The sequence below is a fragment of the Aythya ferina genome, assembly GCF_964211825.1.
Source record: "Aythya ferina genome assembly, chromosome: Z".
NCBI classification, from domain to species: Eukaryota; Metazoa; Chordata; class Aves; order Anseriformes; family Anatidae; genus Aythya; species Aythya ferina.
In genome coordinates, this window is record NC_140299.1 from 2,926,826 (window position 1) to 2,953,138 (window position 26,313).

At 41.5% G+C, this 26,313-nt stretch overlaps 1 protein-coding gene across 1 annotated transcript in view; it reads left to right on the forward strand.

Moving 5' to 3' along the window:
- The window catches only part of SKOR2 (SKI family transcriptional corepressor 2), a 34,056-nt gene extending 13,374 nt beyond the window's left edge, over nucleotides 1-20,682 (forward strand). Inside the window, exons 5-9 of the mRNA XM_084505374.1 lie at nucleotides 3,857-3,922; nucleotides 4,305-4,403; nucleotides 9,340-9,407; nucleotides 18,213-18,277; nucleotides 20,205-20,682. Of these exons, the coding sequence (XP_084361500.1) occupies nucleotides 3,857-3,922; nucleotides 4,305-4,403; nucleotides 9,340-9,407; nucleotides 18,213-18,275 (296 nt within the window). The 3' untranslated portion in view covers nucleotides 18,276-18,277; nucleotides 20,205-20,682. The remainder of the gene's footprint in view (nucleotides 1-3,856; nucleotides 3,923-4,304; nucleotides 4,404-9,339; nucleotides 9,408-18,212; nucleotides 18,278-20,204) is intronic.
- Nucleotides 20,683-26,313: the final 5,631 nt, after the last annotated feature.

Below are 26,313 nucleotides of genomic sequence, written 5' to 3' on the forward strand. Positions count from 1 at the left end.
AATATTCAAGATGCATGAATATTTTCAGTAAGGGTGTGTTTTGGTAGGATTTCTTCAGGACAAACGCAAGAACTGTGCGTGTCCTAAAGCAAGTAATTAATTGTAAATACAGATGGAGCCTTTGGAGCTCTCAAAGTCTGCCGGTTCACATCTGCCTATATTTTTTAAATGAATATATATTTCTACCCAGAAGATACCAATATCATCACCACCGCAGTCTTTGTGACTGTGCACAGAACTCTTTCCAGAAAAAAATAAAAATAAAAATAAAATAAAATTAGTTATGTTGGTCCTTGTAGATCATCGATGCTGCAGGCTTTCCCACCGTGAAATTCTCCTCACAGGGATGAGCTGCAGGCCACGCGCACTCTGCGGTACATAGTGTTGTCCAGGAATAACAAGGCTGATGCCCAGACACAGACAGCTTAATTTTTTTTTTAGAATTTAAATCTTAACTACTCCAGTGGGTGCAGAGCTAATGAAATGGTGACATCCAAGAGCTGAGGTTGTGCCGATGTACAAATGGGGCCCTCCTGTGTTTTTGGAGCCTTGTAAAGTAATTCGAGGCATGCCTACCCACAGACACCACTGCTCCTTTCCTCCATGGGTGGATGTTCATGTTCAAGAATAAAGATGCCATTTGTGTAACCCCGAAATATAACCCACTTTTATTCCAGATTAAAAATGTCTGTGCTAATTGGAAAGAACCCGAGCTAACTGGCAAGAACAGAGGTAGCGAAAGCTTTAGCAGAGGCAGTGCAGAGTGGCCGTGGATACTTCATCCCCTCTGGCCCCTGTCCAACAGGCCGTTGAGGTACAGGTCAATTTTTCTGACTAAACCAAAGCTGAACCTCTCAGAAACAAACCCTAGGTATCCACAGAGGGGGTTTGAGCAGCTTTCAGTGCTTTCAGTGCTTCTGTTTTACGTGCTACAGAGCAGGCCCAAGTTTGTGTGTAGCAGACAAGGCCCAAGAGAGTTATGGTGGAGCTATTATGAGGGGAAGCGATTTTTTCTTAGACTGATTAAAATTCTTTGGGCTTTCTGTTTGTTTGTTTTTAAACACCTATTTAGCTTTTAATTAACATTTAAGAGAAAGGAAGCTGGTTAAATATTCAATACCTCCTCCCTTTCAATTAAGGTATAACAGTACACAACACATGATGAGGCCTCTGGGAAGTATGGAAAAACTGAGAAGAGCAGTTTCCTGATTATCATTTTGAGGGGGACTGGAAAGGTGAAACTCATCTGATTATTGTCATTATCACCATTAACAATAATAATGTCAAGGCCTTGTTTGAACATCAGAAAGCAGTTTAAAAATGCAGTTGATTCTTTAAAACTGATGTGCTGGGTTTTGCCTTTAAATACCTTCATTTTTCCCATCCTCTTCTTTACTTATTTGGGAGGCAAGGGCTGTAGATTTTCTAATAAGCCTTTTCAGGAGCTTAGTAGGGAGGCTATAGATACTGGAGAAGATTTTCATCGTACTACACACCCCTATTTTTATTTTAATGTAAAAAGTTCTTTAAGTCCCAGAGAGTTGCAGCCTCAAACCATACAGCCCTGAAACCTCAACCAAGCGTCTGAGAAAGAGCTGTCTCTGTGGCTGCCATGCTCTGTGCTAGGATCTCATCTCTTCCCCTTTCTCTTCCCACTCTTGAAGAATTCTGATACCTTCTGTCTGTGAGTGTTCTCCCTCAAAATTGCACATAAAACATTCAGAAAAGAATGGCTAAGATTGAATTGTTTGGAGAAAATATACTAATATTTATAATTTAATAAATACCCTTCCTAAACTCCTTCCTTTTTTCTTCCGTACCCTCATTCTATATTTATCTGACACAATATTTCTTTTATTATCAATCCTATTTAAAACTGGATTATGTTAACTAAACTAATAAAAAGGCCATTTTGCATTATGGGAACGCTTCAAACCGCTGCCCCAAAAGTGATAACTTTTTCTTTTTTTTCAAGCTTGTTTTTCTTTTAATGTGGTGTGACAGCTTACCTGTGGAAAACTACTTTGTTTATATGTTTATACCAAATATAATACAAAAATGATATTTGTATAATTGTGTTACGTAAACAGATTTTTTAAATGGACTTGCTGGCATCGGGAATCAGTTGTGTAAATGTGTATGCCTCAATTACTTTTTTTTTTATTTTAAATAAGGACATAAGAAGAGAGAGCAGATGTTGAAATGCATAGCTATTGGATATGTTTCATATATTATGACTTCAAGGTTTACTGGGTATAAGAATACATCGATTTTTAAAAACAGAACTAAATGCTTTGTGAAAAGATTTCTGACTGCATATGAAACAAGACCTTCCAATTCAACTTTCAGATTTGCGTATTGTCACAACCTACTACCAAATGCATTGTGACAGTATGAGTTTTTTAAGTAGCTGCTGTCTCACCTGTTATACAGTGACTCCTTCAGGGCTATAGCTTTTTATTTTTCCCCCAAACCAAGAAATTCGCTCCATGACTCTTTCTTCCAAATATGTAAATAAATAAGTAGCTTTACATGTGTGTCTTTCCTGTGGTTATTCAACAGTATTTAATGAAGTGCATTTACTGTCTGGACAAAAGTGAGAATTAATCCAATTAGTTCAATAATTGACTACTTACCAAATATTTTCTTAATTATTGAGAGTCCTTTTATATTTCAACTGTAAGTAATAGAAAACCTCCCAGTTATTTCATTAAGAGTGGTATTTTGTCTTTTAAAAATTGTTTTCCAAGCTTTTTTTTCCAAAACCCTGCTCATAGAAATTAGAAGAAAAATTTGCACTTTCGGAGGATAATTAAAATAAAACCTTCTATCAGAAGATTTGTATTTAAGTCAAACTGTCATCCAGGTGAATATAACACCTTGTGAAGGCATTTTTTTTCTTGGTAGTGGCTTGTTTTTTTTTTTTTTTCTTGGTTTTTATTTGTAATTGAAAAGGCTGAAAGAAGCAATATATATAGAGAGAAATAGTGCAACTCTGTTATTTAGATTTTTTTTTACTACTGTATCACTAAGAGTGATGTAAGCAATCAAAGACAGAAGTCTCTGAATTTGTTGACCTCGTAGGTGTATCCTTTAGATGCAAATCCAGCTGGTGTCAATTTTTTTTTCAGCTTGTTGTTAATTATTTACAGTTATAATAAGTCCTTGGCATAGAGCTGTAGAAGGTTATAAAGTTAAAGAGACAATGAAGGCAAAGAGGCTTGTGCAAAAGGATTTTGGAACAGGATCCTACCCAGCTAGAAAGAATAGATTTCCTGTTGTGAAGAGAGGAGATGAGATTGTAGGCAAAGCTCTGCCCCTTTCTCAGCTCACTTCTAGTCAATCTCTGAGTATCTTCAGGAAGCGTTGGAGTGAAAGCATGGATCAGTTTAGCAGAATACGTGGAAGAGGAGCTCTCCTTGGTATCGCAAGACCTCAAGTTTTGTCTGCAGCAAGCAGTGGTAGGGTAGACACTTTACTGAACTAGAAACAAATGCAAGTCCTGCAGTCACTTCTGCAAGGCACACAAAGATGTGCTGTGTTCACAAAATGTGTCTAAGCAGTAAAATTTGACAGAGAGTGTTTTTGGAGCCAAGAGTGCAGAGTATTTGAGCAGAGTGCAGTAGCACGCCTGAGACCCTGAGAGGAGCCAGAACCTCAGAGGTCTCAGGCAGGGCTTGTCCTGTTTGTGAATGACACTTGGATGCTGTAAAGGAACCTGAATCATATTCTTTCTTTGGTTTTATTTTTTTTCCTTTTTTGCTTCATATTCTCTGGAGCAGTTGCATAGTAAAGACAATACTGATGGAAAACGGTATCAGTAAATCAATAACTTTTTTTTCTTTCTTTTATTAAGGTGAACACACACAAGAAACCAACCCACCTCATTCACTGAAGAAGGATGTAGAAAACATGGGGAAAGGTAAAATAAATAAGGGCCTCTTACGTTATAAAACTGCTCTTTGTTTTAATAGAATATGAGGATAATAGGGGGCATTTTTGTTCTGCACCATATTTTAAGCTTGTCAAGTAACATATGAATAATATATGGACCTTTGGGTGGATATAATTGAGATTAATGCATATATATCAATCAATACATGACACTGTAATATAATACTTTAAAATAATATATTACATTGATTTATATTCATGGCTTTCTGCACAAAATCTATTGTAGGTCTATGCAACACTTTTTTTTTATAACTGCTAAAATATTTTGTCTTATAGTAATGAATTGCTCTATGAATGTTCACTCAAGAATTATTTATACAGATTAGTAAAAGCACTTTTCTCTTTGTTAGAGGAACTCCAGAAGGTTTTGTTTGAACAAATTGACTTACGGAGGAGACTAGAACAGGAATTCCAAGTGTTGAAAGGAAATGCGTCATTCCCTGTCTTCAGTAAGACACTTATCTGTGGTTTTGGTGTTATTCGTGGGTTGTTGGTTGTTGTTGGGCTGTTAAAAGTGGGAGAAGTATGTTCTCAGTTGTGTTGCCAGGATTTTTGGCTTAGTTCTGCTGAGGTCGATGGCACGTCTGCTGTGGCTTTTCAGGCTACCAAAGCAGGTCTCTTATAGAGAAAATGTGAAGCTGGATGTCTGTCTTGGTGTATTTTTGACTGGATTTAATAACACTGAAAACAGCATGTCCTCAGGGGTAGAAAATTGGGAGTATCTCTGCCTCCAGTGAGCTTTGATCCCAGATCTAATACAAATATTTTAAAGCCTGTTGGAAGGGGGTCTTCCAGCACATAGAGAAACCTGCGGGGGACTTCTTGGGGCACAGGGATGTCAGCCTGCTTAACCAGCTTCTTGTAGGCATTTGAAGACAGGGTAATTTATGGACATCTTTTTTTGGTCCTAGCTGATGCTAGAGAATTGATTTGGAGTTTAAGGAGTGTGTTTAAGGAGTGGAAATAACATTTGGGGTTTTTCCTCTAGAGATGTGTTGTTTGAGAGGGCTCTTTGTCCTTGTTTTCCTTTGAGAAATGGATGAAGCACTGTATGATTCACAGCAAACCAGGATAGATATTTAAAGCCTTCCCAGACTAATTGTCAGCTTGTTCTGCCTTTTGCTAACTTCTCTTAACTCCTACATGATTGAAATATCTCAGCAGCACTTGGGCAGAATACCCTTATGATGGTTTACCACAGTTTCTTGAAGAGTTCAGAAACTCTCCATTCTTTTAGACCTCCAAGTTTCTTCATAAAAACTCTAGGGACAAAAAACAACATGACCAGTACACTGAGATAAACAATACAACAAAAATCACTGCTGCAAGCAAAGGAACGTTGCACCTCTCTGACTCAGAAGAAAAAGTGGGAACACAGACAGTGTTTTCATGTTATTTAAAGAACAAGTTTCCCCACTTTCTGTAGCATCAGATAGGGTAAGTTCAGGGAAGTAAGAAAGTGCAAGGCAGGTCTCTGGAAATGATTCCATCTTTAGCCCAAATATTGAAAACTTCATAAATAAAGAAGAGCCTGAGGTGGTATAGATATTAATGAAAGGAGATAACCTCATCCTTCAGTATAAATTCAGTCATTACTTGGGTTTGGGAGTGAGGTAATTTTCACATAATTTGTGTAGATCAAAATATTTGATGTGTGGTATTGGTGAAATGGCATCTTGGAGTTTTGCCATTCAGGTCACTCATTTATCCTTTTGTTCTTCTACAGTAAAATTAATGCTCTGTCATTGCCATGTAAATAAACACTGCAATTAAACCACATGAAATACAATTCAAATAAAAGAAAAGAACACATATGGCCAACCAAGGAAGTGGCGACTGTGTATGCCGGCTTGAAAAATATGTGGTTTCAACGTACCACAAAGTAGTGGTCAATTTTCTTCAGGATTAAAATAGAAAACAGATAATGTGCTATAAACAATATATGTAAGTGACCGTAAAACCTATTTACAGATTTAGATTTACCAAAAAAAAACCCTTCCCCATGTAATAAAACAAGAAAATAGGTCTTTGTAAAGCAAGTAAGTGTAAAATCCAAGATATGCCCTCTTAGAGAAGTATGTGTTACACTGAAAGAGATGAGTCTGCTCCAGGCTCTTGCTGCTAGACGGGGCTGCTGCTTCAGGTTGGGTGTTAGGAGCTCTTAGTTTTGCCAGGTTTTCCTGGCAAAGTTACTAACGGCCTGTGGTGGTGGTGGATAGGAAGGAGCTAGGGAGAGAAATATTAGGAAAACCAGTGAAAGGAACGTGGAGGTAAAATTAAAATTGTATTGCTCGTGGCTTGGAAATGCCTGAAGCTATAGGAGGGCAAAAAGCTGGAGGGTAACAGGCTTTATATCCCAGTCCAGGTCACTGCAGCATCAGGCAGGGGGCTGAGAGGCCATGGGGACTGAACCTCTGTCTAGTCCCGAAGCTGCTGGGGACAGAAACACACTGCCAGGGTAATTCTCACTCTCGGGTGCTGGTGGTTCTCACTGTACTTTGTGCTTGTAAAGGAGAGGCATTTGGCTTTTAAGTCTTCTCAATCGCTTTTATAAAAGATAAAATTCATCCTTGTTTCAGCAGGGAGTCAACATGTGAGATGTGGAAAATGGTGCTATATGTCTCTAGAAAATGTTCTTGTCAGGTTACCTGGAGTTAACTCAAAAGTCATCTTTCTTTGGGTCTCACATTTGGAACTGAGCATTTTGGGAGCAGTCAACATGAATAGCATCAAACCACCACCCACAGCACCACTATACAGTCTCATGTGTAAACAGCTTTTGGTTTCCATGCTCTTGTCATGGAAATCCGTATTAAATGAGAACTGATCCTATTTCCAACTCATTCAGCAGTAGAATGCTGCTCACTTCTCTGTGGCTTGACCTGCTTCAGGTATGGCTGTGATCATTTATAAAGCAGCAGACCTTGCCTTCTGCTGCTTGCACCTTAATTTTTTATATTACTAATGCGCTTGAAAGCTGCAGGTAAGGTTTCTCTTTGCCTAGAAAGTCTCTCAACACAAAGCAAAAGGACCTCTTGAAGAATTTGCTGACCTGATAGGAATATATGCACCTGCATATATTGCAGCATGTTCTCCCAGAGCCCTGCGCTGGTCGTACCCTTGGCGTTGGCTGGCTCGCATTTTGTCCAGCTGCATTTAACAACACGGCGGTAAAACAGCAGAGACGTAGGCTGGATAGTTAAAGTATTTAAGTTTGTGTTAAGAAAACTCTTTAAATATTCATATCTTTTCTCCTGGGTATTGCCAGGCTTTGTCTGTAAGCAGTTAGTCTCAGTTAATGCTGCCGGAAAAAATGTTCTCCTTACCATTAACCCCATTTCCACAGTGAGTCTGGGCGTTTGCCGCGCAGGGCTGAGCAGGATTTCCGAGCCACTTGTTCTGGGAGGTGAGGAAGCTGCAAGGGGGCAGTCAGGGAGGAAGGTGTTGAGGAGATGAGGCTGATTTCTCTGCAAAGCCTGCTCCTGCCAAAGTGAAGCTGGAAAAGGATCCACATAGCAGGTAGCACAGCGCTGTCAGCATTCGATGACAGAACAGGGGACTGCCACCTCTTTGTACTGCATGGCTATTTGGTAAGCAAGGGAAGAATTGCAAATCTGTTTTTATTTGTGTTAGCTTCCTTTACTTGTCAAGTTGGAGCAGAGGAATCAGGGTGAAAAAATCTGCGGAATTTTGTTTGAATTCTGAAGAAATTCATTAAGATAATGTCACCATGTCCTTTTGAATGTGGCCACGCTGGACTCCTGATGGTTTCAGCCTGACAAATCGTCTCATTCTTTCTTTGTTTCACTGACATTTTCTTGTCATCCTAAAGTGCCTCCTTGCCTTTTAAACAACAGCTTTCGGTTTTCATTCAGAGAAGGCAAAATTTTTTCATGAAAGATGACAGAGCTCTTCCCTCTTGTGCTTTCTTCCAGCCCTTTCCCGTGCCCACGCTTTGTGGGCACACATCCACTCTCCCCATGGGCAAGGTACATCCTGCCTCTCCACTGTGTTGTGCCACAGCTGCTCTCTGCCATCCTGATTGTGATTTTGGGGTTGAGCTTTTGTGGTGAGCCTGTGGGGCTGACCTGGGAGTGGGTGAGGTCCCAGCACGCGGAGCATTGATAGGAGCCGCATGGTCTCACCTGGCCTCAAACCTTTCTGAGCAATTTAGGTATTTCTGTGACTCCCATTACTGCACTATCCAAGTATCTCACAGTCATTTAATCTATTAATCCTTCCAACGTGCTTGGCAGATGAAGCAGTGCTATTATTCCTGATTTACTGGTGATGAAATGAGGCATGGCGAGACACAGGCACGGAGCCCACTAGAGCAGATATTGAACCCAGCCTTCCTGCGTCCTGGGTTTGTGTCCCAACAGCCAACGTGGCTGTTTAAGTCTTGTAATTGTTAATTGTAAATAAGCCATTCTAGCTGCCTTGGCCTTGCAATGCCCTTCGGCAAGCCCACTCTGGTTTGACAGCTCTGTGTGCTGAGGTGCCCCATGCTGTTTTCTGTTGGCATTCACCTCGCTGCTCCCATGGTCTGGGACAGAATTCTGTCTCCTGGATTAAAATGGTGTTGCTTGGAGTGGATTTTCTGTCCTATTACATTTAATAGTCCATCGCTGCACCCACGTCTTTATCATTCTGAAACTCTCCAAACTCTTTCCTTTTTACATTTTTATTTTTCCCACCCTCTGACAGCAATGCTCTGAATCACAAGCCAGCAGCTAATATTCTATCTAAATGAAGTTTTATCTGAAATGGTTACAGTGAAGGAAAATAAGGAAAGGAGGAGCCACCGGAGCTGAAGGCTGGCCTGTGCAGTAACCCAGCTGTCATGGAAGCTGTGATCTGTATTTCAAAAACTTTTTGCCATCTGAGTTCCACGTCGCTGTTTAAGGAACTTTAATTTTTTGAGTTGTGTTCAAAGCCGTCAGCACAATGTTATGAACTACAAATCAAACCCTGCATCCTTGAACGCCTTCTATTCTCACATATTGGACATCCCTATTGATGTCAACAGATTTATACCAAAGCAAAGCAGTTTTTGCTGTTCTCTCCAGTGTCTGTTGAAGTTTGACTAATGACTGCAGAGTCTGGCCCATTGAGAAAATCATTGTGGGAATGAATGTTAGCAGCAGAACCTTAGCATTTGCTAGCCGAGGAAGTAGCTGAATCATTTTTCCCAAGCTTTTCTGTTGTCTACAGTGTCTCTTACTAGATAAGAAGTTTTTGTTAGGCTTTTAGTTGGGTGAAGGGTTTTGTGGTACTTCACAGCTCCTCAGTAGTGGTTGCATTTGGTTTCATTTGATTTATATGAGTTCTACTGTGGTCTCTGTTCTAACTACTGCATCTACTGTTTTCTTCTCTTTATTATAGATAATTTTCAAGATCAGATGAAAAGGGAGCTGGCATACAGAGAGGAAATGGTACAGCAGCTACAAATTGTAAGTTTGTATTCTACTAAAAATGTTATGAACTATCACTTTGTGTTGGTTTTATTTAAGTACACTCCTCAAGCCTTTCCTTTGCAAGCCATGCAGATGCAGTGTTACTGAGCTCGTATTACCTTATGCTTAGCAGGATGTAAGCATGCAGTTTTCAACTGGTTTAGAGTCTAATTACCTGGAGATTTACTTTCATACAGTAACCAGATGGGTCTTCATGTTTCAACTAAATGGGATGTGTTGACTGAACACCGAGAGGTGCTCCTTCAGAGAGAAACACGAGGACTGAGTCAGTAAACCCTAAGCAGTTAAATACTTGCAATAGTTGCCAAGGGGTGCAGTTCAGCCCTGGCAAATAAACCTTAGGATGTGTCTTTTTCAAATTTCAGCCATTAGAGTAAGTGCTTAACTCAGTAGTAAAGGATCCAGTTGCCAAAACGCAGTTCAGTGTATGTACACATTGCTGTTTGCTCTATTGCTTGTTTATTTTAAAATCAAGTGGGATTTTGCATGTGTGTGTGAGTGAGCTAGTGCAGCTCCGAATCCTTGCATACCAGTGTCCTGTTTTGAAAATTTGGAGTTCAAGAGCTAACTGAATCCAAAACAGGCAAAGAGTGGAGTATGTGAAGTTGTTTCTTACTCGGATACTGCTTAGTGGAGCACAAATGCAGTATTACGAGCCAGCCATCCTAGTGAACGGGAGGCTGTCAGGCAGTGTTTGTTTTGTTAGTGCTTTTTCTGTGATCAGTCTGACATTCAACAGTTTTTGAGGCAGGCTTGCCAAAGATCTCCACTTGTCTGAATCAACCCTGTGCTCAAGCATCTAAATTTTCCTAGTGCTTGTCACAGACCCTGGGGCTGGGTGCGGGTCATCCAGCCTTCTGGTACTGTCATTTCCTACTTGATGGGTTACAACATAAAAATGAAGCTGAAGGCCAGGATTGTCAAGTGTGTGCACCTATGTTTAAAGGCATTTAGGAGTGGCCTTATTTTTAGAGCTGCTGAACATCTCAGCTCTCTGTTCCTGCTGACTTCAGAGATTTCAATGAGAGATGGAGGGTGTTGGAGGGTGTTGGTTATGGAGAAAATCGAGTCCAGAACATCTTTGGATTTGTTTTTGCTGCTGGTCTCCACTCCTTAACATATCCAGTTGTTCTGCATTCCCCCTGGTCTCTCAATGCCTAGCAGGGAGTTTGGCTCAATCTGTAAATTGCAGAAGATGGTCATTAGGATGCCATCCTGAAAAGCACTTCCCCTGATGCTCTGGACTTCAGGCAGGTGACTGTCCAGCTCCTGCTGTGAAGTACATTTAAGCACAAAGTTTGTGGGCTCACTTCAGCCTTTATCTCTCGTGTCAGCTGAACTTGAAGCTAACTAAGTCTCCCTCCCAAGGTGAGAATGAATGGATCTTCTTTGTCATTCATTTCGTGGCAGAATCGTGAAGTTGTTTCTGAAAGCAGATATCCCAACCCTTCAGCGAGCCTGCAGTGGTGGTTTCTCAAATTAACAAGAAGTGGAGAAATCACAAGATTAAGCATAGTTCTTTTTCTTGGGCAGAAAAAGAAATATGATCTTGTAATTCACACCCTTTTCATTAGTGGTACCTGCTACAGAAAGACTAATAGTCATTTAATCATTAAACAGAGCTGCCTGAATGTACTTACAGAAACTAGTTTCCACATTTAATGTACTGTACCAGCCGTTCAGAACCTCTTCACTCACTGGCTGCCTGACTTCAGTATTGTTAATAGAAATGCTGCCAAAGCACCAGTAAATCCTTATGTTTGCATTTGGGTATCCCTCCTGATATTGGCAAGGCAGGTAATGCAACAGGGAGACCAATAAAAGGATGTTTGCATATGAAGAACTGAGAGACCGCAGCAAATAACTAGGGTGTTTGTTTAAGCTGGGTGCAGAAATTGTCAGCGATGTTTTGGTTAATAACTGAAATGGAGTCAGGACTTCTGATGTGATAATCCCTGCAGTTACTTTAAGTTTGTGTGCATGTATTCTGTATCTTTATATCTGGCTTCAGGATTAATGAGCTGAATGTGCTAATGATACAACGCCATTGGCCTTCTTGGTTTATGCCATGGACGAATTAAATCTTTTGGCAGGTTACCTAAAAAGCAGTTTCTTTTGACTTATTTTTTCTGTCATTTTTAACTCGGGTAGATTGTTTTGTATATACCTGGAACATTGCATCATTGTTGTCACAAAGCTTCCCACACTTAATTTTCTCATTAATACTGGAGTATAAAGAGAAAAGCAGAAGTTTTTAATGCATACTTAAATCATAGTTTTACTTACAGCTTCATAGGTGTATACCTGTATAGGATTAAACATAGAATTTACTGTTTTGAGTAGCTACAGAATTTGGCTTAATTGCTTTTTTTATTTTAAAGCTCATATGAATGACTCAGGTTTTTTTTTGTTGGTGGTGGTTTTTTTTTTTGGCTCTTCTCACCACTGAGGGAATATACAACTTAATTTAGTTCTTTCTTAACACTTACACATGATCATAAAGGCATCTCTTTGTTTAAAAGCACTCTTGTAAAAAGCATATACCAGATGCATGTTTTGCCAGAGCGAAGATTTCAGTGTCTCTAAACTGGAATTCTTCCAGCCTCCCCTTGCTGAGTAAGAGAATAGTCAGACTCACAGCAATAAACTGCCCGTGAGCGTTTGGTATGTCAGAAAAGTTCTGGAATACAGCAAACGGAATCTATGCTTGATAAAACTTACCCAAATATGATTGCCTTTTAACACTGCACGCAAAATGTAGGAGCGACATCTGTTTGAGAAACATTACAACTTTGTGATGTGAACAAAAACTGAAGGACTGCTTGAGAGCAGCGTTTTGTGCCCAGCCCATACTTAACATTGAACACATTTTTTTTTTTCCTCATCACAGTTCTTGAATGACATTGTGAAACTGCAATGCAGAACGTGGTGACAAATTGCCGGGAGTGAACACGTGCAGGGAAGTTGGGCTGAGCTGGGCTGGCAGGTCTGGGAGGCGATGGCTCGGGCTCCAGGTGCCCTCTGCTGTTAGCCTGCAATCACTGCACACAGCAGCCGGGACCTGACACGGGTTTAACGTTCTTCAATAAAAGCCTCAGATAAAACAGTGTTTAATCAATGAGCTGTAATTTTAATGCTTTGTCCACTCCGGACCTTTAAAAATTATTTTATGTCTTCCTGAAAGTCAGGAACAAGGCTCAGATCTTTGGGAAGACGGAGGGGTGGGATCTGTTCTGTTACATCCTCTGAAATGGGTATTGACTTCTTCGGACACAACCAGGCTCAGTAGGAGGCTGGAGCTGTGTGGCCACTGGCTGTTTCTGTTAAGAAAGGATTTGGTCAGAGAGCCTGGAGCAGCTACCAGGAAGCATTGCAAACAAGTGTGTGCCAAGCTTTCGGCCAAGTGCCAAGGAGCAATCAATCAGAGTATTTAACAAGAATATAGATCTTAAATCACTGAGAGCATTTTTCTTTTCTTCCTTCCTCAAAGCATTGTCTCCTAAAAAGGCTAAGTACAGTGCATGGACTCAGAGGTCATGTCCTGCTTCAGGCATGGGCTATCCACCTTCTGTTAATTAAGAATTAAGCTGTACTGAAAGGCCACTGAGAAGAAATCATTGTCCAGCGACTGGGGTAAAGTCTAACATGGCACACGTGGTGCAGCCTCATCAAAGCCCACCTGGCTTCATAGTTGTTGGTTTCTGTCCATTACAACCAGAATTTATCTGTCAGGACAGCCCAACCACCCTGGCATAGTACTGATTTAGCTCCTGCTGGAGTCTCTGTGTCTGTTTGGTCTTGTCTTCTGGGCAACTGTGTTAGTGGATCAAATTTAAAAAGCATGAACTTCCTTCCTGCCTTCCTTATAGAAGAAACAGATCAGAAGCAGCATTTCTGGCATGCTTATTTTTATCCTTTGATGTTTTTATGAAACCCTCTAAAACAAAAGAGTAGATCACTAAACAACAAATTTAAACCTACTGCAAACAGGCTGACCTTTCTTCATTTCTTGTTAGAGTTCTTTTAAAAGTAGCTTGTAGATTCACAGGAAATGCTGTCCACAGGTGGAAACCAGAGCTGTGGCCTATCCATCAGGAAAGGCTAAAAAAAAAAGGGTTTGTCATCCTGCCATTGTGACTCAGATAGCTAAGATCAGGTAGTGATCAATCACACTACATTTATGTGAGGATGAAAGGCAGTAGCTTTTTGAGACATGTTGGAAATGTGAATTATTCTGACATTCTATTCAAGTGGAACATGTTGGTTTGGTTGGTTTTTGTATTCACTCCAGTGAATTGACCATCTCCCTACTGCCCTGACTTTGGGCTGGTAATAGTGCTCTGACCTCAAAGCTGGGTTCACCTAGAACTCTAATATTTAATGGCCTCCGACCCTCAGTGTTACTTTGAATGAACTCTGTTCTTCAGAGGCAGACAATAAAATAAATCAGGAACTATCTGCCTGCAAAAATTGATTTCTGTCTGCATCATCTTTCAGCCTGTTCTTTAAAGATTGACAAAGACTTCTTAAAAAAGAAAAAAAAAAAAAAACTCCATGGGGTGGTATTCCTAGGTCTTCAGAGGTATGAGATCGTATCCCTTTGAGTCCTACTGCTATTAAGAAAAGCAACAGTAGATTTAGTTCCTATTTTTTGTTATACATGGAAAGTTGGTGCCTTGTACAACTACAACTAACGTACATCATCACGTGTATATGCAGAGATGTCAGGCACTGTATGCCTGACGCTCCATATTTGAGAAGTGGAAATGGGAAATAGCAGTGCTTTACTGGGATTTCTGGTTTGGTCCTCTGCCTAAGATGGTCCAGCTAGGTTGACTGCCCTTGACAAGAATGTTAGAGGCAAACATCAGTACAGCGAGATGTCACTGGGATTTCTTGAGCTGTGTCTTCACTGCAGTGTATGTCCACTAACACCCAGATAATAACAGAGAAAAGAATGTTTCTGGAACTCTGTGTTCACTCTGTGTTGATGACTCCAAGACAGTTTCCATTAGAAGAAAAAAAAAAAAAAAAAAAAAAAAAAAAAAAAGGAGCAATGTTTTATCTCATAGTTCAATGCTTGTGTGTACGTAGCCATATACCTGTGGCCAGTCTTGCAGATGTAAACTCCATTCTACTTCTGAGTTTACTCTTTTGTGCTTTAGCAGTTGGGATGATACTGCAGGTTTGCTTCTTTATATTCTGTTATATTCTTTTTTTTTTTTTTTTTTTTTTCTTTTTTGTGTGTGGAATTGAATAGTTAAATAAGGATGGTATTTAGTTCCATATACATAATTCCAGACAGAATTCAGTTCTCAGGTCTGGTGGCACTATTTGGGAAGATGTCCTTCTGATGCTGAATACAGCATACAGATCACTGGCTGTGTAGAGAAAAGTGAGCCAACAAGTACTATTTTCCCCAGAATTTTTCTCCAGAATTTTATTTTCCACTGACAGCTTTTTGAAGACATGTGAACAAAACCTTTATCTTGACAATGAATACCTTGAACTAACAGGATGGAGCTGCACCTCTTCCTCCAGGAAATTTAAATGTTAAAGGAAATGAATGCTTGTGGAATTATTTTTTATGAGGAAAAAAAAAATAAAAAAAAAAAAAATAAAAACTTCCTTTACTTTACAAACTGCAAAAATTCTGATTTAAAAAAAATGGATCCATACATACCAAAGAGCCACAAGCCAGCCTCTGCTACTGCCTGCATGCAAAATGTAGTATTCATGTGCTCCAGTAAAAATACGTAGGAGAGAGACTGCATTCTCCAGTCTTGGCTCTCGACTGCCATGCATGCTGTGCAGGCAGGTGTGCTGCTATGAGCATGCACAGGATAGGAGAGTCTCTGAACTCAGCCTGCACAGCTATAACTACTTTCATGGGGCAGTAGTGAAGAGACCTCCCAGTAGGGCAAGCTGTTGGCACTTTGATTCCTCCTCCAGCTGTCAAAGGCTCAGTGCATGCTTTTTCTTCTGTGTAATCCCTCACATCATTCCATCCCAAAGCACCACATGTGCAGAAGCTGTAGTTTTCCACTGGCAGTTCAGCTGCACATCTGTCTCCTTTCCTGCATAAATACATTTCATGTTTGGAAGGGCTGTCTTGGCTGGACAGTGCTCCCACTGAAACGTCATGTGTGTGCTCTCTGGGAATGCAAATTGTTTAACCAAATACTTGTAGGTACACGGTAGTGCTTTGGACTAATGGAGATTCCCCGTTTGAGCAATAAAAGTCAGGGTGATGTGTCATTGTGTACCCCACCTAGAAGGCAAAGTCTCCAAAATAGGATGGTGTAGAGCAGCAGCTCTGTGTGCACGTGTAGCAGGGATCAGGCGTGTGCTTTGTACTTGAATCCCCAATTCTATCTGCTTATACTGGGGAAGAGACTCAGAGCTTGCAAACTGTATCCTTACAGATGAAGGAAAAGCAGGTGTGGACCAGGAATGCACTGAATGTGCTCCAGCTCTTAGTGCATGGTCAGTGCTCAGGCTACAGGTAGCCTGAAGGAAAACCCTAAGGCAAATGCAGCATGGACACTGGGATTTTCTCCTGCACCCTACAGATCTGCTCCTATTGCACTTTACTTCTAATTTCCTTAGGCTTAATCATGAGAAATGTACTGCTTGATGCTTAAAACCCAACACACAACCATCTGCTTTTTTGGTGTTGTTGGCAGGGGTGTGTGGCCTTCGATAAGGGGCTGCACTTTGGATCTTCATGTCCATTTAAGTGCTGATCTTCATCAGAGCACTCACTTTGGATGCACTAGAGGGGACCATAATGTTATGAACAGCCCTAAATACTGTTCCACTGCAGCCCTGGAGTCATGAGACGTTCATCCAACACAAAAAGTAGCAGATGACATTGTAGGTGATTTAACTTGTGAGGAAAGTAGTCGTTGTCCCTATTGAACACCCATGCCTCTCAGTTTCACTTATTACCAGGAGCATGGACAAACCAATGCACATTGAAAAGATGCTGATGTGCCAAATATAGCAGAAAAGTGGATTAAGAACAGTACATTTCTGACAGAATGTACCCCGTTGTATTATCTAGGTCAGTACAGCTTGGGAGATGTCCTATATAATTGACGGCCATGCAGACTGATGTTGCCTATTTGCTGTTACGAGTGGGAGAGAGGAATAAAGCAGCTGGTAGAAACATCACAGGTCTCAGCTGAAAGGTGCTTACCCAGACAGTTTGTTTGTGGCTCCCTTTGCTGCCAGATTTGCACCGATCCTGTTATCTCAGAAGTAACGATGTAAATCATGCCAATGGGTGATCTGATGAAAACTTTCTTTGCACAACTCTCTCTGGTGCAGTTTGGAGAGGATTTTTCCACCCTTGGCAAACACTCTTTCCTGTCCCAGGACTCACTGGAGGGGAGAGCTCTTTTTTGGGAGGATCTAGCAGCAAGTTTCATGATAGTTTTCAGCTTCTGTGAAGGACAGGGTTGTTAGAGTAGTCAGACAAAACACCTAGATCATGGGTTCCTTCAGGTCACCAGTGGTTTGGGCTTCTCATTTTGTGCAGAGGCATTTCCCTTTCCCCAGGACCACGTAATGGAAGTGGCATGCCCCCTGTGAAAGGCTTCTGCTTTCGTTCAGTCTGACAACTCATCTTTACAGACACAGCTTCTTCCTGGTGCTGCGTCTTTCAGTCAGATTGACCTCCTTTCCTGAGAAGCAAAGGTCCTGAGCTTCAGATGTCCCTTTCTCTCCTCTCAGACCCAGCCTTCCCTTTTCCTTACCAAGGCAGGCATGGACAAGGCAGGCAGTTTACAGCAGTCCAGAGGCAGGCTGAGCACAACTCACACAAATGTCCTCACACACCGTGGGCACGATGCAGATAAAACCAGAAGAGGGGTGTACAAGAATCCACGTTAGGGAAATTGTGGATACAGATGCAAATTCACCTGGTACTGGTATGTTATTACCAGCATAGGGCAGGTTGCTTGAACTCAGCACATGTGCCCATCTACTCCCTTTGCTGTTACTGCAGCCATAAGCTTTGCTCCTGACTTGAGTTCAGCCCATTTATCAGCTCACAGTAACATATTTGACATTATTCCTGGCTATATTCCGGAGTGCTGGCAGCAGAAGCAGGTCACCTCGGTGTGCAGCAGCACCTGGGAGTGTGGGAACACAAATTTTATGATCCCAGCATGAATTCCTCCAGCAATTCTTCCAGAAGGTAGCACTGAAGAATAGTGAATTTGTAGACACTTGGATTCCCAGCTAATGGAGAAATCTCAGAGCAATTTAGTTTTGTTGCATTGTAAAGGCCCAGCATTGAAAAAGAGCTGCCCCTTACTGCATTCCCTGTAGCCTGTGAGCACATCATCCCACTTTGTTTCTAAATATAACCATGTTCCCTAATATGCCGATGTTCTCTGTTTTCCTTTAATTATTTGTTCCACTTCAGTGGCTTTCCTCAGATTGGTGCAAGTCAGAGATAGCTATTAAGAACTTTCTAATTATGGCGATATAAATATATGAAGACTCATACTCCCAACCTGCTGTATTTTGGCTGCTCAGAGATCAGTGTTTTTTGCCTTTTGTTACAGACAGCTGATTTTTATCATTTCACAGGTAGCAGGAATGGGCAGTCTTTCTATTTTTGTCAGCAAACGATGTGAACAAAACATCACAAGACATCTTTTATACTGGATTTTAAGATGTCTGTTGTTTTAATCATGGCCATTTTTATTTCATTTCTGCTTCAGCATTCTTACAGTGTAAAGCAGTGGTTTTGGTTCTGTCTCATTTCAGATTCCCTATGCAGCAAGCTTGATCAGGAAAGAAAAGCTCGGTGCGCACCTCAGCAAAAGCTAAAGGTAAGTTTGTGAGAGAAGAGGTGTTATTCTGCCAGGCCTGGCCATCGTCTTGTTCTCTGCAGCCACTGAAAGACCTGCATCATTTTGTTGTGTGACATTACTGGTTCTGGCCTAACAACTCTGTGGTCTAAAGCTGATCACAGAAGTGTCACCCAAATTGCTAGGTTTCACTGGGGCAGGACATAGCAGTTAGAGTTGACCATTGGGTGAATCCAGCCTAGTAGCCTGAGCAAGTATTTCTACTGACACTGGGAAGGGGCCTCAAGGTAATGGACCTTTGGCAGAAGGAAGAAAACTACCCTGACATTCAGCATGCAGTAAAAGTTCACACACAGGCAAGTAGGGATGGGTTTTTCATGCCCATAACAACGCTTCTGAGGAGAAACTTGAGTTGAACCAATGCCAGGAAAGAGCAGTACAGTTTGGGAGCCTTGCAGATCTACAGTGTTCAGTCTCCTGCAGGTGCATTGCAGGATCTTCCTGCACCCAACACCATATTTTTTCAGGAGTGTTTTTCAGAAGCATTCTGTGAGAATAACCATTGTGTCCATCATCAGTGATGTGGGAGATTCCAGTTCCTGGTGCTAAAGCCTTTAAATTACATTCTCTATTTTTTATGGTAAAACAGAGAGATTGAGGCTTGGAGACAGAGAGGCAAAAAGTCAGTAGCTCTGCTACTGTGTTATGCCATGGAATTTGTCTTGTGGATTCAGCAAAAATACCCTTGATGTGGAGTAGGTAGATTAGAAAAATATAGAGCAATTCATGTACAGAGACCTCAACAATGCACAAAGAAAAGGAATTAAGGAGAAAGTCTGAATAAGGCTTTGATTGTATCTGTGACGGAAGTTTGCCTGAGCTATGGAAGAAGCAGATATTTACAAATAAAAAACATCAGGAGTAATCACAGAGTAACCAGATAACCACTATCTGTGGCCTTGAGCTCTGCCTGCTGAGATAAGGAGATTAATCTAAGCATCAAGTTGGTCTGTTTTGCCCTCTTCTGCATGCTTTCTTACTGACTGCCAGCATTTTCCAGTTGAGCCTACATTAATCTGAGCACCAATTTAAAATAAATTCAGTAATATTAATATCCTGAATAAAACAGTATGCCATGCTGAATGAGAAGCAGGGGATCCTGCCCTAAGCGTGTTGTCCAAAGCACTGATCTACAATAAAAGCCAGCCTGAGGATGGCAGCATCAGATGAACGGCACCGTTTGTTCTCAGCATCAGGTTTTCATCAGCTGACAATCCCTGCAAGGGAGGTGCTGGCATCACAGCTACAAGCGTTCCCTGCTTGTTTGCTGAGAGTGAAGGATGGATGCATTCCTCATGCTGTTTTTGTTTCCAGTGACACACCATCCCTGCAGACAACAGGGATTTCTCTGAGTAGGCCCCAGTGCTTTTGAAAGATTAGCTGTTACTTAACTGCTAAGCTAAATCAGTCAAGCAGAGAATCACAACTATATTGTTCTGAAGCAATTTCAGATTCTCAATGTGCCAAGCAGGAAAGAGTTGCCTCCAGAAGGAACGTGCATGCACATACATACCACACGGTGCACAGAGGGAGCGAAGACCCCATGCAGTACAGAGCAGTTAATGCCCCATGTTTTCCCACAATCTTGTGTTGCTCTTGTTGGACTTGCCTTTCTCCAGAATGTCTGGTTGTGTTTGGTCATACTGCAGTCAATTATACTTTGTGTTTCGTCTTTAATGAAGCATTTCCATGAGACTCTGTAAATATTAACTAGCAAAGTCTCAGAGGAAGCTTCAGGAGCAGGTGACTTTTGTGTATCCCTTTTGTGGGGATTGCAAATAAATGTTGTAATTCTGAAAGTAAAGATATCTCAAATTTGGGCTTAGAGTTGGTAACCTTTTCTCTTTGTTTTTGTTTTGTTTATTTATTCTTATTTATTCTTTTGCAGCTGTTACCTTGTAAGTTATAACCCACCACTCAGAAATCTGACTTGCATAAAGACTGAGACAATGGAAGGGCTTGGAAATTTAAAGAACAAACAAAAAAATCAGGTTCCTCTGAACCCAAGGACAAGTGACCTCAAAGCATCATGGACAACCATGTAAAATAGAATGTAGCAGCCATTTATTAGTAAAAACAAAACAACAAAAAAAAAAATCAAAAATTGCCTGTCCTGGATCTTTTTTGGTGGTACCAAAGTTTAAGTCTTTGTGTTTTTAGAAGGACTACTGAACTTGATAGAGAAAATGCTTTTGATGAATAGTACAGATAAGCTGTGAAGGGAACTGATGATCCTTTCAACGCCACAAACACTTGACAACATCTGCCAGTTCATCTTTTGCTTTGGGATAGTGATCGTTTTATGGAAAGAAACATGCGTCGTATCAGATGGGCCAGAACCACATTTGGATGGATGGATAGATAAAAAAGCGTTAGCCATACACAGTGCTTTTTAAAAGCAGACTGGAAACTCTCACACCCCTCTCCTTTGACCCCTTCTTCCTCTGGTACTTTGCCTGCTGTATGAATTAAGATTGTACTCCTCTGGAAATATTTTACAATTTAATATTGAGTGTAATTAAGAATATAATCACTGTTATCGAAAAAGGTATTTAACTCTGTTGTAGTTTCTTTATCATTCATGTGGATAAAAAGTCTATAGTTAAAAAAAGAAAACTATGAGGTAATAGTTGAGCTTCCCTGTACTTCAATGCTATGCTTGTTCTACTGAAAAAAAAAAATGAATGGATAAATGTATCCCCAAGAATATCTTTTTAGAAGCATCTTAATTCACAGACATGTTAATGTGTTGATGTATTTTATGGAAGAAATACTATGCCTCTGGTTATTAGAAAAAGTGTAAAAGTAGATTTGGTGTGATTTCAGGAAGTGCCTTGTGGATTTCATTTAACTCTGCTTCTACAGAAATAAAGGGGATAGGCGTGAGCCAAAATCAGACACCTTTTCAAAAACCACAGCTGTTGTCTTCTGTTATTTCCTGATCGCGCGCAGCGTCTTGATTGCCAGGGCTTCCCCCATGGTGTTGTCTTTGTTCAGATGGTCTCAGTCCTGAGCACTGGGCCTTGCCAATGCTTCCTTGCCAGAGCCACCAGTATTTGAAAGCGGTTTCAGCCACCCTTGGCATTTGGGTAAGTCACCAAGTTGCTCTCTCAACATTCCCCTCATTCCCAGCAAATCCCTGGGAGGTCAGATGAGCTGGTTTTACAGATCCTTGGTGCAGCCCAACAGAGCTGGAACACAGGAGGAGTGTGCTGCCTGTTGCCCTTTACACGCACTGCCCTGCACAGTTTGCTCCTGTCCTAGGTGAGCTGACAAGTCTCAAATACAGAACACACTGAACTGGCTGCTCGGTACCTTCTGTAGCATGGAAAAAGCAATGGAAGTGCCAGAAGAGCGGGACCAGGTCAGACCAAAAGTTCACGTGTGCCATGTGTGTTTCCTGTTTCCAGTAGTGGATGAAACCAAATAACTTTGTAAAAGCAGGCAAGCAGGTAGACATATGTTCCCAGAATATTGTTTTAGCATCTAATGATTTACAGCTCATGGGTTTTCAGATCTAGACACAATGTTGTTTTTTTTAATAGCCCCCAATGGATTTTTTTTTCTTTCATTTAGTTGCCCAGTGACTTTTTAAACCTAGGTACACTTTGGCAGCAACAACACCATGTAGCTGTAAGTGCCACAGCTTAAATACCTGTTGTGTGAAGGAAAAACAGCTCCTGGTGTTCAGGGATGCCACCTGTGAGACCCATTTTATGCCCCTTGCCTCTTGTACTGGGTGAGACCAGTTGGCAGTTGACTGCTGTCAATCCTGCCCACCATCCCCATGCCAAAATGGTTTCATAGGCACCCTCTGAGCCTCTTTGTCTTGCTTTCCGGTTGAGGCATTGCAGTCATGCTGCCAAGAGAAGCAGTCCCATAGCTTTCCTGTACCTTCCCCTGATCAGCTATATCCTTTGTGAGATGGGGAAATAGCTGTGTAGAGTATTCAGGATACAGGATACTATATAGATCACAGCATAGACTGGCATGATGATATTTTCTGATGCTTTCTGTGAAGAATGAACCCTTCTCAAAGTCGTGGTAAAATGTCTTACCGCTACAGATCAAAAATTTTGCCCAGACATAAAGCAGTCATGCTGCTCAATAAGAAATTACTGCTCTAATGGCTTCAGAGTGCCAGAGCTCCTGGATGTGGTCAGGCAAGCACAGTAACCCCTTGTCTCTCACCCTTTGAGAGCCAGCCTCTGCAGCCCCAGGAGCAGGCACGAGGGATCTGCAGCAGATTTATTTGTTTTCTGTGCTCTGATGAGACCACCAGGGTTCCAAGTGACTTCCCAAAGCAAGTTGTGCACCCACATACTGTTTTTGTGAGCTGCAGAAGTGACGAGCCATGCACTAACTGTACAGTTCACACAGATAAAGGGCTGGATGTACAGCCTGCGTGGTTCTAATTGAACATTCAAACCTCAGATGTCCAATTTGCCCTCTTACTTGGTTACCTATGCTAAACCCCCCAGCCAGGGAATGGAAACACCACTTGTCTGGTTTGTAACTAATGCGCAGACCACAACTGCAAACATTAAGGTGGGACACAGGTCTTAGAATTAAGCGTGATAGAAGTTTCCCAAATTAAAACATCATCCCTCACACTGATAAGGCTCAAGAACATGATCCTAGAAAACAAACACAGAACAGCCACCGCCTAACCAAATCTACTTCAGTAAACAGCCCAGGAAGCTTCGTATCAGCCGTTGGCTCTTGTTTGCTCTCCTCTTGTGCCAACGTGTGTCCGTGTTAAAGCGATGAGGATCCCACTGCAGTGTTAAACCGTCGTGTGCTGCAGACTCAACCCTCAACATTTTCTTCCACCAGCTGTATCCTCATGTTGCCCGGTACTTGAAATCAGCTCTGTAGATAGTTCTGGAGAGCAGTTATGATAGTTATGCAGAGAGGGATCTGGGGGTTGTGGTTGACAGCAAGTTGAATATGAGCCAGCAGTGTGCCCTGGCAGCCAGGAGGGCCAACCTGGGGTGCACCAAGCACGACATCGGTAGTCTGTCGAGGAAGGTGATTGTCCCACTCTACTCTGTGCTGGTGTGGCCTCACCTCAAGCACTGTGTGCAGTTCTGGGCACCACAGTACAGAAAGAAGGCGACAAAGATGGTGAAGGGCCTAATGGGGAAGACGTATGAGGAGCGGTTGAGGGCACTGGGCCTGTTCAGCCTGGAGATGAGGAGGCTGAGGGGGACCTCATCATGGCCTACAGCTTCCTCACAAGAGGGAGTGGACAGGCAGGTGACCTCTTCTCTGTAACCACCAGTGATGGGACCCACGGGAATGGTGTTAAGCTGAGGCAGGGGAGGTTTAGGCTTGACATCAGGAGGGGGTTCTTCACCGAGAGGGTGGTCGCACACTGGAACAGGCTCGCCAGGGACATAGTCACTGCACCGAGCCTGTCTGAATATAAGAAGCAATTGGACTGTGCACTTAAGCACATGGTCTAAACTTTTGGGCAGACCTGTGTAGTGCCAGGAGTTGGACTTGATGATCTGTATGGGTCCCTTCCAACTCGGGATATTCTACGGTTCTGTGATTCTATGATTAAGTTGTGGTAGCGGTCCTGACAGGGCTGTGTGAGCCTGCTGATGCCCAGGTTAGCAGTTCCAGGCACGGATGGCAAGCAGACCCAGACCTGCAGGTAGCCTGGATGTGGCCACCCTGAGCTGAAAGGTGGGTGCTTCGTGGGGTGGGCACAGCTTTTCTGCTCCATGTGGCCACAGGGAATGGTCCAGCCACGGTTAATTTACAGGTGCAGAGCATCCCATATTGTTGCTGCCCATAATATAAAATGAATGCCGTATTAGAGTGGAAGGTACACAGTCAGCTTTTGTTATGTGCAGCCTGCCAATACCTTTAAGAAATCTACATAGTTTGCCAAATTTCAATTTTCACAGCCACTAACACAAGAGGCAGAAGGTGTAGCTGTATTACAGATCTCAGTTTTAGCCTTTCTTTTGTCAAAATCCCCTGAGAATGGGAAAAAAAAAAAAAAAAAAAAAAAAAAAAAGACAGCATTGAGCTGTGATTTGAATTTTTCTGGGTATCTGGATGAAAAATAAATATGTGCAGAAAGCTCGGTATCAACCAGCTGTCCACTTTACTTCCACATAGCTGGTCTTCCCTGTACCATGCACACGTCCAAACCATTTTGAGCTCTGTCCTTCAGATGTAGTGCTACTTCTCCAGGACTCACACCTCGCCATATGTCTCTGTGATACTTTAGCACAGTTATTTCTAGTGGCAAGGAAGTGTGCCAAGCAAATCATGGAGGTATGTGCTTTCCCTCACTCAGGGACATAGGAACAAACCTTCTCCAGGAACAGTAATTTGAGGTCCCTTCAAACCATCTCTCTCAAAGACCTTTTTTACCTTTTGTTGATCTTGTTCTGAAATGGCCACTGAAAAGCAGTGAGCAAGGCACTCAAAAAGGATGGTTTATCTGAGCATTTACTGCACTTGAGATCAATTTTACTGACAAATAATACTTGGATAATTAAACAAACAAAAAAAGAAGTTATCTCAGCATGAATAGGGACAATTAACAAAGGTGTTACAGCTGAGAGGTGAAAGTTTTGTCTGAACTGGGTCAGGCAAGCAAGCTAAGGCCCCGCTAATGAACTGTCAGACTCTTTTTTTTGTTGTTTGTTTGTTTTTGTTTTGTTTTGTTTGTTTGTTTGTTTGTTTTTGTTATCCTGAAAGTTAGACAGCATCTGGGGTTACAGTGCTAGCCAGACCTCAAGTCTCTTATAGTTGGTAATCTCATAAGAAATTTACTGTTGGTATTTCTGATTTCTTAATGACTAGTGAGGCATCTGTTCAAAATCAAGACAAATCTCCTAGGATTCTATGCATCAAACATCAGAAAAGCCCAGGGAAGAATGAAATACTACCACTGTATTTTTTTGCAAGTGGTAGTAAATAAAATCTCTGCACAACTTTTCACTGCCAGTGAACTCCCAACAGTTCCTGTGTCTTTTCAGTGAGGGATTAAAGTTCAGACTTCCTCAAAATGTATTTTTACTTTTATATATTTTTAATGTAAAACTTCAAGGTAGTTGTGCCTAAAGCTTTGGATAAGTGTTGCAGTGTACAAAAAATAGCAAATCTGGATGTTTTAGGCTTTATCAACAAGGAATTAACAAAAACAAAGACCAGCATTTGCTCTAATGGACTGTCTTGGACAGCCACTTTTGCCCCACTGGCTTTCAAAGCAGAACGACTCTACTAAAGCAAAACTGTAGGCATTGCTCTTTTAGGAGGAAGTCTCATAATTTTCCAATTATCTTTTGTAACTTTTCTTTCTTATAAGGGGTTTATCACTGCAGTTTATGCTCAGGTGAGCAAATTTATTTTGACAAAATGTTAACTAGCTTGAATTATTCAGAACATTTTTAAGAGGACTCTGTTATCCAGCTCAGGAAGGGGCTTTTTTTTTTAACTATAGCAAGATTTTACTTGGTACATCCCCCAGTATGGTATGTTTCATCTCCAAACTACTAGGCAAGCATTCATTAATAAATCTCGGAGCTGGTAAGCAACTACAGTCATGCTGGGAAGCTCAGATCTTGCATCTGGCTCAAGCCCTTGAGCCCTGCAGTGTATGGTGTATCTTTGGGGCCACATCCACACTTGGCTGGTTGCTCTGGTCTCATCAGCTTTGTTTTTTCTATGCCAGCAGTTTGCAGAGGTGGTTTGCATCCAGACCCACAAGGTAAGATATTCCTACGGAAAGGACGCACAGCTGCACGCTGTGATCTCAAGCTTCTCCACAAAACTGAGCGTAGACTGAGACAGACACCAGTAAAAAAGAAAAAGAATATCTTAAATTATAATGTAATAGATCCCTGTAAGGGATATTCAAAGCCTTCAAAGCCTCCTGATACATTTTTTTTTTTTTTTTTTTGCAATGCTTCTGAAAGTTCATTCAAAGTGAATATCTGTTCACAAAAAATGTTTGCAGAGAAGAATGTGTC